At 40.0% G+C, this 13072-nt stretch overlaps 2 protein-coding genes across 4 annotated transcripts in view; both read left to right on the top strand.

The window, feature by feature from the left end:
- tncb (tenascin Cb) overlaps positions 1 to 4986 on the top strand; it is a 52629-nt gene extending 47643 nt beyond the window's left edge. For all 3 annotated transcript variants that reach the window (XM_065963016.1, XM_065963019.1, XM_065963022.1), the window contains 4 exons: positions 909 to 1005; positions 1782 to 1943; positions 2287 to 2450; positions 3427 to 4986. In XM_065963016.1, the coding sequence (XP_065819088.1) occupies positions 909 to 1005; positions 1782 to 1943; positions 2287 to 2450; positions 3427 to 3537 (534 nt within the window). In that variant the 3' untranslated portion in view covers positions 3538 to 4986. The remainder of the gene's footprint in view (positions 1 to 908; positions 1006 to 1781; positions 1944 to 2286; positions 2451 to 3426) is intronic.
- Positions 4987 to 6240: 1254 nt separating this feature from the next.
- LOC110004909 (tripartite motif-containing protein 16-like) lies at positions 6241 to 8575 on the top strand. The gene has a single exon (XM_020660402.3). The coding sequence runs from the start codon at positions 6379 to 6381 to the stop codon at positions 8026 to 8028; it is 1650 nt and encodes a 549-aa protein (XP_020516058.2). The 5' UTR covers positions 6241 to 6378; the 3' UTR covers positions 8029 to 8575.
- Positions 8576 to 13072: the final 4497 nt, after the last annotated feature.

Below are 13072 nucleotides of genomic sequence, written 5' to 3'. Positions count from 1 at the left end.
AGGATTTTTACAATAACAATGTTTCTAGTAACAATTTAAAAGAGGTCCATCAAAGTTACAAACCCACAGAACGTTATCCCCGCACTCTGTAGGATCCCTCAGCTACGTGGGACATTTTAGCACCTTCCCTCTCATTCTTCTGTTTTTTAAATATTTACATTTTATAATATATATATAATATAAAATGAAAAACAACATCAGTGATTTGCTGATGACCACAGTACACCTTTAATGAAGTAAACACAAATATGGTCCTTTGAAGGAAGAATGTGCAACTTTTTGATCCAGTAGATGTCGCCCTTGAGCACCAGCATGAAACCAAAACGAACACCTCCGCCATTCTGAAGCCTCTGCTCTCCTCCAGCGACACACCTCAAACTCCTCTCCACTCAAGTTCACACAAAGAAGTTATCAATTAGAACACATCTTAATTAAGCACCCTTAAGCGCAAGCATTGGATATAATTGTCCTTTGCTAGAGCTGCAATTGCCTGTGGCCTGCATTGTTGTGTTAGCAGGCTAATGTTAGCACACTTTAGTTAACTCGTAGCTTCATATTTCAAAGCTTCGGGTTCAGCTGCATGTCATCCCCCACTCTCTCTCCTCCCAAACGCTTCCTGTCTCTCTTCAGCTTTCATATCTAATAAAGGCAAAAGAGGCCTGAAAAATACCTTTAATGTTGTATTTACAGTGATTTGCACATTTTAAAGTGGACAAAATGCAGCTTTAATATCATAAAGAACTATTTCATATTTATAATTTCTACTACTTTTAATATTTTCCTGACAAACTATGAATGTTTCCAATATTCTTTAGCTTTAAAAATAAATAATAATCAAATGCTTACAGGTAAATATTGCACATTTGCATAATAATTGCAATAATTTTCTTTTTGTCTCTGACTTTCAGATTTTCCTCAGACGCCAGAGTGGTAGACTGGAGTTTTTCCGCAACTGGAAGAATTACACCGCTGGCTTTGGTGACATGAATGATGAATTCTGGCTGGGTAATATATGAGCAAACATCAGAACACACAACACAGTGTTTGGCCACACATCAAGTGATGGTGACTTATATCAATAAATTCAACTGTCATTAAAGGAGCAATATGTAACTCTGACACCTAGTGTTTAAAATGAGTACTGCAGTCCAAGTTCAAAACATTAGAGAGAGCTGTCTCCCCCCGCCCCCTCCTCTCTAGAGTCGATGCTCACACAGGTTGCCATGTGGTGGACACTGAAGCTTCAGTGTTTAGCCAGCTCTGCATCCGTCTCCCCTCTGTAACACCTCCGTTACTACCTCTGAAGACGGTACAGACTGCTGCTGTCTTTCAAATGAGCACAAATATAAAGCACCTTGAGAAAGCCTTCAGACCCATCATCTTCCACTTGTCGTGTGCAGTTAATCGGAGACACACAACCTATTTTTATTTATACTTTTTTAAGGAAATTCAATTGTACACTAGAGATGTCAGAGTGAGGGGGCTGCCCACAGCGAGCGCTCCTGAGCTGGTGGGGGTTTGGTGCCTTGCTCAAGGGTACCTCGGCAGTGCTTATCTATCATCTATTAGACCAATTTTCAGACTTGGTCTGCACCGGGACTTGAACTTGCGACCCTCAGATTCCCAACCCAAGTCCCTACAGACTTAAATACTGCCAATGAATTTAATAACTTTTTTTATACATTTTAAATTATATAATAATAATAAGACTTATAAAGCCATAATTATGTTTTTTTATTAGAAGTGTCCATCCGGTTTTTCTAACTGCTTTCCTCTCTCAGGTCTGTCCAACCTGCATAAGATAACAGCTGGAGGTCAGTATGAGCTGCGAGTAGACCTCAGAGATAAGGGAGAAACAGCCTACGCTCAGTATGACAAGTTCTCCATCTCTGAACCTCGGACACGCTACAAGGTCCATGTAGGAGGATACAGTGGATCAGCAGGTATGCTATTTTCAGTTGTCCTTTATTTTAGGGGTGCAAAAACTTAAGTTGGTAAACCACAGGATTGAACAATGATTTCATTATTCACATTAAATCTAAAGTCAGGGCTGTTTTAAAAGGCCTGCAAACTGTGTACTACATACACTACATTTGGCATGTGTGTGGAATAAGTTTAATATGATGCAGAGTATATTGCTGCATGGTGTAATGTAGGTTTATACATATTTGTCAGGACTGAAGCATCACATGGTAAACTGGACCCAGAGTAGATTTTTAAATCTCAATAGAAATATTCTCACTGACAGAAACAGACCAACCGTCTCTCTGCTGTGTATCTTTGCAGGCGACTCCATGACCTACCATCACGGCCGTCCGTTCTCCACGTATGACCACGACAACGACATTGCCGTCACCAACTGTGCCCTGTCCTATAAGGGAGCTTTCTGGTATAAAAACTGTCACCGTGTCAACCTCATGGGACGATATGGAGATAACAGTCACAGCAAGGTAACATGTTTTTCTTTCATACATGTGACACCATTCGTAGTGCAGTTACTGTTATGTCCTCGAGTGAAGAAGGATTGCTTACTGTATGTTGGGGTCATCAAGGGTCAGTTCCATTTCAATCAGGAGACTTAATCAAGAGTGAACAATTATTGATTTAACAGTTTAGGAAAAGATAAATGTGCAATGATTTTGTCAATTAGACTCCGTCATGACGACTTCAGGCATTCAGAGGGGTAGTGAGGCCGAAAGCAGGATATGATGCCCCCCCCTATGGAGTCTAGACCCTGGTGGTGGTGGTGATAGAAAAATGCAGGATGTGATGAGGAGTGGGTTTCTGAGGCTGTATCTGAACTCTGCTGAGCTGGAATGGAGGTGACCTGGGAAGAGGAGGAGGAGGAGGAGGGTCGCAGTGATCAAACTGAAATGAGAAACTGAACTGTGAAAGACCTTTAAAACCTGAGCACAGGTTTTAAATGTGATAGCAGCAGGATGATTGGCTGAGAGAGATTGTGGCAGAATCTGATTGATTATTACTTAAACAGTAAACGCCCCAAATCAGCTGATCACCAGAGCAGGGAGACGGAGAGAGTGGCTTTGTTCAATGAATCAAATTGAAAGAATGCGTGAGAGAATAAAACCAGTCTTCCTGCTTGAACTATTGCTGCGTACCTTTTGATCTCGGAAGTCGGAAATTCCAAGTTGCCGGTCTGATATGTCATCAGGAACTGATACGGATTCCGACTCGGAAACTCTGAGAATCTTCATTAGCCCAAATTCAAATCCAATATGGCTGCTATGTGCATTGACAGGGATGTTTAAGCTGTAACTGTTGTGTTTATTAGCAGCTTAGTCCTCTTTTTGTGTAATTAAATCAATCACACCGATTATGCTGAGCTCCTTTGCTCTGTCAAGCCTTGTTTGTTTCCCTGTTTCTTCGTCTGTAAAGTGAACATCATCACTCCCCTATCTCTTCCAGGGTGTGAACTGGTTCCACTGGAAAGGCCACGAGCACTCGATCGAGTTCGCTGAGATGAAGATCAGGCCATCCAACTTCAGAAACCTGGAGGGCAGGAGGAAACGATCATAAACGAGCCACCATCTCCAACAGGAACAGCAAGATGAAGAAGAAGAAGAAGAACAACAACAGTGCTACTACTCTGTCCGGACTCCCCAGAAACCACCTCGACTCCAACACCCACACACCCTGCAGCGACCAAAGCCTCTGCCAAGAGCCCTAACACACCTTCCCTCTTCCCATTTGCTCTCAGATCAGCATCAACTCCATGAGCCCCCCACCCCCTCCCCCGTGATCCGGTTGTGGAAATGCTTCCAGTGCGTAAATGAAACGACGTGCATGTTACAAACTGGACTTAAATCAAGCCCACACAGATTCTACACACGCACCAAAGAGAGCAAATCCATCTCACCTGATTCTGATTCTGTCTCTCATGTTGCAGCATCTGTGGGGAGGAGAATGTGCATCTTGGGTCTTTTGTTGTGTACAGTAATTAATACAGTTCCCTATTTCACGCCACGTTTGGGGTTTCACAGAATGGACAGGCTGTTTGAAGAACAACGTGGTCTTGTTTAGGTTCAGGGCCTCTTTGCTGGAGCAGATAACACAGTGATATTTCAACTGGATTGTCATAGAAATTCTATTCCTTGTACAGTACTGTACATGTATCTGAATTAAAGATTGGAAAAAAGGGAAACTCCTTAGATGGCACTGCTCAGATGACAGATTTCTCCATCTAACTTGCCATTTCTTTGTCTTTGTGCAACTTTACTCGTCTAAGTGTCACTTTATCCTCCCCGGGTTTCCTCCCCATCCTGCAGAACAAGCCAACAACAACAGCAACAAAAAACAATCTTGTATGAAAACGTCTTTTAACCTGCCACATCCCATGTCAAAGTAGATGGGAAATGTTTCCATTTATTATGTGAGTGCATGAATGCATCACGCTCGAGCCACAGTATTGTGTTTTTAAAAGAAAAAAAAAATCTGAAGAAGATCAAAGACAAGCTTCACTTTATTTTGTTTCTCTTCTGAATCCAAGGCGGGGCCTGTTTTTAAGTATATCATGAAAATGTTGGATCACATCGCTCTCCTTTTCTCTTTGCAAAATGTGAATACAGTGCATATATATGTGGAGCACGAGAATGCTATGTGTTGTCGACACTCAAGATGTTCATGATCGATACATGAAAAAGAAAAAAAGGTCAATTTGAAATTTGAACTCCATTCGACATTGTGAGGTCTCTATGCTTATGTTGATGATCGTGTTTGAACCGGCCAAATCTAGAGAACTAGTTACTGTTGTACCCTCCCCAACCCAACCCCAACCAACCTCCCCTCCCCATCCCCCCCTCCAGCCCAAACTTGCCCCCTTTGCTACAGCAGCATACTAAACCACTGACCTTCTAAAGAATGCCTGTGTAAGTTAAGTTTGTTTTGTTTTCTTTGTTTATAACTGGATGAACAGCAGGTGTTTCTCTGTCAACTGTATTACAATAAAACAGTTTGTTTTAAAGAAAAGAGTTTGGGTGTTATATGTTTCTGTTTCATTTGTTTTTATTTTCTTCTGTTTAAGCAGTAGGCTACAATGTAGAGGAATACTTTCTTCTCTCTTTGGCCTTTACAAAGAAACGGTGCAGGAGGAAGAAGAACGTATAAACCTGCCCTTTGTACAAGTAGCTACAGTGATGACAGTCTTGTCTTCAATCTCTATTTGTCCCAATTTATAACAAATGTTATCTCCAAGACAATTTACCAAGGAGCAGATGGAGACCTTACTCGTTGTTGTGTTACAGAAGTAAAATGGGATAGGGGGAGATGGGATAATATGGAGGCAGGATTTCTACTTTGTATTCCTCATGTTCCTGTTGTCCACGCTTTCCTGTCGTTGAGGTAGAGGTCGGAGCAGGCCATGCATGAATGCCTCATATCTTAACCAGGAGGCGTTTTGAACAGTTTGCCTTGAGTAAAAATCTGGTGGGCTGGATTCTCCTCTTCTTACCAGTAGGACACAGAGAGTCTGGGTAAATGGGACCCTGTCTGACCTAGAGTGCACTTCTACTGCTTCTCCACAAGGGTGTGTGCTGTCACCTGTATTGTTTATTCTGAACTCAAATATGAGTCAGTCTATTATAAGATTTATTAACTTCCTTTGAATACTTGGTTGCTACATGTTTAAACACTAGTGACTACAGATTTGTGTCTGAGTCACTATCATCCCTCATGAACACGTGGGACCAACTTGATCCTTTTGTTTTCCTGTTTCCAGATGAGCAGGCATTTCTAAAGAGAGGGTTTTTTTCTGCAGAGAAAGAGGAAAATGTCTTCATTAATTTACATCTGTAAGATTAAAGTCCAAAACAGCGAGGAGTGGTGTAGATGTAATCATCAGAGTGGTGCAGTCAAATCTTTCCTCTGAAAGGTAAAGATGGTTTCTTTCAAACCATCTACTATATATTTGAAGTGTAGAGTGTTCAGCACAGATGTAAAAGTGATGTCTAAAAACATTTCCTCTCATCATAAAAAATGGACTGTATGACTACTGCTACTGACAGTTTAACAAGAACGCATGTCAAGCTACTTTTTTCATTGATGTCCTGCAATAAGAAGAAGGCAAACAAGACCATTAAATGTACGAGGAATGAGGAAACAAAGCTGAAAATGTACAGTGCTGCTCCTCTTCCTGGAATAAACCAGAGCTTGATAACCCCTCCCTCTCCTGCCTGCTCTCAAACACAGCCAGCTCCACTCTGACCCAGAATTTCCTGGTTCCCTCTCCTTTAGATCGACAGTTTGCAGATGGGTGTAACCAACATGAGCTAAAATTCCCAGCACAAACACACATGATTTGTAAATCAGTGGTGAATGTAGTAGGAAGTGAAACTCAGACAGTTGTTGTCACTGAGAGGAGAAATGCTGGACCGGGAAACCTTCTCTTGTTCGATCTGTCTGGATCTACTGAAGGATCCGATGACTGTTCCCTGTGGACACAGCTACTGTATGAACTGTATTAAAACCCACTGGGATAAAGAGGAGGAGAAGAAAATATACAGCTGCCCTCAGTGTAGGCAGACCTTCCCAGTGAGGCCTGTCCTGGTGAAAAGCACCATGTTAGCAGTTTTAGTGGAGGAGCTGAAGAAGACTGGACTCCGAGCTGCTCCTGCTGATCACTGCTATGCTGGACCTGAAGATGTGGCCTGTGATGTCTGCACTGAGAGAAAACTGAAAGCCTGTAAGTCCTGCCTACAATGTCTGATTTCTTATTGCAAAAAACACCTTCAGCTTCATTATGATTCACCTGCCTTTGAAAAACACAAGCTGGTGGAGCCCTCCAAGAAGCTCCAGGAGAACGTCTGCTCCCGTCATGATGAGGTGATGAAGATGTTCTGTCGTACTGATCAGCAGTCTATCTGTTATCTCTGCTCTGTGGATGAACATAAAGACCACGACATAGTCTCAGCTGCAGCAGAGAGGACCGAGAAGCAGAGAGAGCTGGAGGTGAGTCGACAAAACATCCAGCAGAGAATCCAGGACAGAGAGAAAGATGTGAAGCTGCTTCAACAGGAGGTGGAGGATATCAATGGCTCCGCTGATAAAGCAGTGGAGGGCAGTGAGAAGATCTTCACAGAGATGATTCGTCTCATGGAGAAAAGACGCTCTGATGTGAAGCAGCAGGTCAGATCCCAGCAGCAAACTGAAGTGAGTCGAGTCAGAGAGCTTCAGGAGAAGCTGGAGCAGGAGATCACTGAGCTGAAGAGGAGAGACGCTGAACTGGAGAAGCTCTCACACACACAGGACCACAACCAGTTTCTACACGACTACCCCTCACTGTCACCACTCTGTGAATCTACACACTCATCCAGCATCAATATCCGTCCTCTGAGGTACTTTGAGGATGTGACAGCAGCTGTGTCAGAAGTCAGAGATAAACTAGAGGACGTCCTGAGAGAGAAATGGACAAACATCTCACAGAGAGTGACTGAAGTGGATGTTTTACTGTCACAACCAGAGAACATGACCAGAGCTGACTTCTTACAATATTCATGTGACATCACACTGGATCCAAACACAGCACGCACAGAGCTGTTATTATCTGATGGAAACAGAAAAGTAACACGCACGGGTCAACAACAGTCTTATTCTAGTCACCCAGACAGATTCACTGGATGGTGTCAGGTTCTGAGTCCAGAGAGTCTGACTGGACGTTGTTACTGGGAACTGGAGAGGGGAGGACGAGTTTTTGTAGCAGTCGCATACAAGAATATCAGCAGAACAGGAAGCGGGAATGAATGTAGATTTGGATTCAATGACAAATCTTGGATGTTACATTGTGACAACAACAGTTATATCTTTTGGTACAACACTGTCAGCACTCCTGTCTCAGGTCCTCAGTCCTCCAGAGTAGGAGTGTTCCTGGATCACAGAGCAGGTATTCTGTCCTTCTACAGCATCTCTGAAACCATGACTCTCCTCCACAGAGTCCAGACCACATTCACTCAGCCTCTACATGCTGGATTTTGGATTAAAACTGGATCTAGTGCTGAGTTGTGTAAACTGAAATAGACAGAAGTCATTTAAAGGAACAGTGGGTTAAACTTTAATCCTTCAACTTGATCATTATTCATGTTTGTTGCTGAGAGCTGATTGTGGTTACATTGTTCACCTGTCAATCAAACTTTATGGGCGGTACTTTGACATCTTCTCACTTGTTCTGTAAATGTTTGAGTCTCTTTAAATAACTCTCTTTAGCTGTTTCTGTTTAGTCACAGAGGCTTTACTGCTCATGAGGATTTTTGTTCAGCTGAACTGACATTTTCTCTGCATGAACATTTCAACTTTTCTTCACTTTAAATGTGTTTACAATGAGTACTGATTGTTTTTGTTCTAATTAAAGGGTCTTAAGAGAGAAAGCACCAGGCCTTTTCTTTCATGTAGATATTATGTTTTCACCACTTTGTTCATTTTATTTAGAAACATCTCAAATTAAATGTATAGAATGATTTCTTTTTGCAGAATGAATTTTGTTTTTTGAACTTAAATTGATTAAAAATGTACTCTGAAGTATGAAATCAATGAGATCTTTATTAAAATTTGAGTCAGGGTCATTTAAGAGGATTAGTTGAGATATATGTGTTCATTCAAAACAAAACAACTTTTTCTTATTTGATTCATGGTGGAAATGGGACGCCAACCAGGGGCCTTCTGTTAGAGAAGCAGCAGCATTAACCATCGCTTTATAGTCATATTATTGAACATTATCTCAACTATATATTCATCATTACTTCACATGTGTTGAGATGACATCAACACAAATTATAAAGTTCTCACAACATTTAAACAAACCTTCAGTTTAAAGTGACAATAAAAGCAAATCTTTATTTTTACAGAGTTACAATGAACCAATCAGAGACATCTCTTATTCTACCAAGCCTCTGATATTAATGACTTCTGAAGTGACTGAAAATAATTCACTGTTGGAAAAAAACTATTTTCTATTACATATGATAAGATTACAAGAGGTCTAATGAGTGAAAAGAAGATATCACCCTGTTCAACTATTGATATGTTGAAGTGAGCCTCAGTGACTCTACACTGCCACCTGCTGCTCAACAGAGACAAAACACAACATGTTACAAAACAGGAACCAGAATCTGATCTCAGCTCACATTTCAAAATATTCAACTACAACATATGCTTACTCTGTTATTTGTTATGAAAATGATTTGAAAGCACTTTCCATTAATGTCTGCATTTTAAGTTTTGTGTGCAGATAAACACATTTCAGGATTTAATTAATCCTGATCTGCAGGCAGCTTTATGACCTTTGACCTCTGCAGGTATGGCCTGAAGAATACATGAAAATGTTTCTCTCTGACTGCTTGTTGATGAGGGTCAGATGGACTGATGTAGACCCTGTTGCTCAACAGTAACAGATATCATAGACAGTGATGACTCTGTATGACTCAGCTCGAGGGTTTAGACACTTACCTGTTGTCTACAGTTTGAGAGGAAGCAGGCTGGAAACCAAAACTTAAAGGTATCGCTCCTACGAGTGAAGAACATGAACTGAGTCCAGAATCCTTAGTTCAGCACCGTCTATGAAAACAAACATCAAGCATTAGTTATGTGTTTGTAGAGGTCTTTCTTTCAGGTAAAATACAAACTGTACATACAAAACCTTTCACAATCAACAAAAACGTTGAAAGTTAGAAGCAGCTTCTTGATGATATCTGACATGCAGACATTTTCCAGTCTATTTGTTCACATTGATTTGGATATATTGTGTGCACTTTTATTTTTTTGCTTTATTACAAAGGCCATCAAATGTCTCCTGAGGGAGAATGAACTCTTAATTCTATTCATTATAATGCCTCCTCATAAAAACATGAAATAACATCCTCTTAAATAACACAACTTGTTTTTAACTTAGGTCAAATAAAAACATACCGTATTCATTTTCATGTTATATTTTTTCCGGTGCATAACGCCACCTGCTGTCTCAGAGTGAGTAGTGAATGCTCACCATCTGGAGCCATGTGTGCAAAAATAAAAACCTGCTCTTGTAAGTGGGTTCATATCTTCAGGAATGTTTGTTTAGGGCTGATGACTTTATTTCACTTTAAAGCCTTTATGGGTGGACATTGTGATGGACATTGTGATAAGAAGTGTTCCTGACCGCACACATTACAGCTCAGAGTTGTAGTTTAGCAGCACAATTTAAAAAATAAAATCAGTCATCTAAAAAGAGTGAGAGAGACTGAGACTACATTAACTTCACCTGCTAACAGGAAATTAGAGCTACAACAGTTAGAACAACCCTTGACGTATTTCTGGTATGAAATCAGGTGTGTTGAAATGAAATACAGAACAAGACCAACACTCAGACTCTACATGAAGAGTTGAAAACACTCCAGGAGAAAAGTGTTTGAGATGACTATCAGAGTGTGTGTCTTTGGAAGCTGATGTCTGTTCTCACTATAGGAGGATGTTATTGATGGAGAATAACACACACACACACACACACACACACACACACACACACACACACACTCGTATTTGTTACTATCTTAGCCTCCTATATCTGCTATCCATTTGAGGTCCCTACTTTCTAGATATCATAGAAGTGGAGGAAGTAATGATTTTTAAAGTCCAATAGATTTTTACATAATTTGTTAGGTCCATTTTCAAATTCCCATATATTCACTAGTCATTTTAGGGCCACCAGTAGACTCCAAAAGATTCTCATTAGCATTTCTTTATTAGATTTCATGAGTTGAATTAACTATATAGTAAACCTGAAAAATACCAAATGTATCACTCCTGTGATACTACTACAAAAAAAATCAGTGTACCGGTCAAAATAAGTGAGGGGTCAGTTTTTGTTTACTTGTTTACTATAAATGGTCAAAACAACAGGCTGAACAGAATTTTACAAAGTTATTGGTACAAGTGTTGCCATCATTGACAGCATATATTCTTCTATACAATTATATTATTGATACTATTCTGGCAAGCACTGGCTAATGCTATTCTTGACAAAAAGTTCATGGTATTTTTTGTATTTTATTTACAATTGTAAGAATTCACAGAAAATTCCTGTGCAGGGTTTACAACAGTAGTATGGAAAAAATGTACAAGAGTACATGCTGTGAATGCTTGAAGTATTTACAAAAATATCAATCAAAAATTGCAGATAAAATACTGTGTGAATACAGCATCTACCATGAAAACATTAAATATTGTGTGAACGCTTACAGCATCTGCCACATTATGATAATTACCGTACGTAATCCCCCTGGTAAATAAATGACCAACTCACAAGTACATTGGGAAGATCAGTTTGTGCGGAATAAATGCACACTGTGGGATTAACAATAAATTCATAATTTATTTGTTATTGTGTACATTTATTCATAATAAGACTAATATGCCAAAGCATTCAAATTGATAGAACATTTCAGATATTAAATTCATTCTTCTGCACTGCTGCATAATTATTGGAAAAACCAATTTATATATAGCCATAGCCAATTTGTACATAAATGAACTTTTGTTATGGGCTGGGTTTTTTAAAAAGGATCTTTTAGAGTAGAAACTTTGGTCTCTACTCAAACGGTGCTGAAACAGTGTTTAAAAACTGGAGCTTTTGACAAGATTATATTTTGGGTAAAATCAAAAGACAGTTCATTTCTTACTTTCTAGGCTTTGCTTGTTGTCCAGCTGCTGTGGTGTGCCCTTCTTGTCCTGAGTCACTGAAGCTCCTCCTAAAAATATTCAATAGGCAATGAACATAAACGGGCATCAAATCATGAATTACAGATGGTGGCACAATGTAGCGTAGCAGAAAATACGATCTGGAGTCTGTATGTTGTGTTTCATTTTGAAATTTCCTTGTCCGACTTCCTGTCCAGGTCAATCTTTTCGGTTCAGCCTTGTGCTTGCAGCTAGGTCTGTACAAAAACACTTGGCGTGTATTTAGATTGGAGTAGAGTGTAACACTGCTGCTGACAACACTTGCTGTGGAAATAGGAGCACTGAGTACAGTGGCAGCAAACCGAGACTGAGTGCGATCTGGAAGTCGCTGCCTTTAACCCTGAGTGTTTAAGTGTTAAATATAGCCCCATATGTGATATTAACTAAGCAAACAGTCAGATTGTGTAAATCCCTGCTCCCTCTCTTTCTCAGTTGCTCGACCACTCACGCTGCAAGTCACTCTGCCCGACCCTGGTAACAGCAGGTGTGATGACAGAGTGCTGAGAAGGTGTTCTAACTATGTGAGTTGTTACATGTAATGTGGTAAAATATGTAAATGGATGCTCATTTAGATCTATTAGTAATGTGATTGGGTGTAGACAGGCTACATAAACTTCATTGAAAGGCTCAAATATATTTTTCGGCTCCAGACAGATTTTTTTTTCTTCTTCACATCACATGTCCTTGCGATGTGACTATTGCGCATGCGCTCATCACAATGACGATGCTGAAAGGATATATGATGCAGCCCTACTTTGGATGCAAATGAATCACCCCTCTTAGTGTGGAGTTTGTGCAGCTAGATCCAAAATAATGAACTACAGCCTCTTCTCAGAAGCCGTTGGGACACTTCAAAACATGCTGTAGACCGCAGGATAGTTTTGTTATGCCACACTGAATGCTAGTAACCTAGACTTTCCTAATCCTGCCACCTTTTTGATGTTAGTACAGGAAATATTGAACATTTGCAATTAAAGCCACTTTGCTTTAACACACATATTTGTTGTAGCAGGTTGATTTTGTCCAGAGGTACAATTTATATCTGAATCAAGTTTTTACTCACATTTCACAGCTTTGCCTTACCATAAAATGCTGTGAATCAGATGCACCTTTAATCCTTATTTTTTAATCTAAAAGGTTGGCTGCCTTTAATACACTGGTGCAACCACTATACAGACTTTACGGTAGTCTTCATTTATTGTTTTTGAATTATTCTATTACCCAAGTATTTACATTTTTAACCGTTGTTGAACAAACATGTTATAGAATAACAATAAATCACAGAAACTTAAAAGTTACCTTATTCATGTTGGGTCAAGTGTCACAATATGGCTGCACATTTATTCTAACTAAT

Source organism: Labrus bergylta, chromosome 2, assembly GCF_963930695.1.
Source record: "Labrus bergylta chromosome 2, fLabBer1.1, whole genome shotgun sequence".
In the NCBI taxonomy this organism is placed as follows: domain Eukaryota; kingdom Metazoa; phylum Chordata; class Actinopteri; order Labriformes; family Labridae; genus Labrus; species Labrus bergylta.
This window is presented reverse-complemented; position numbering and strand designations above follow the sequence as displayed.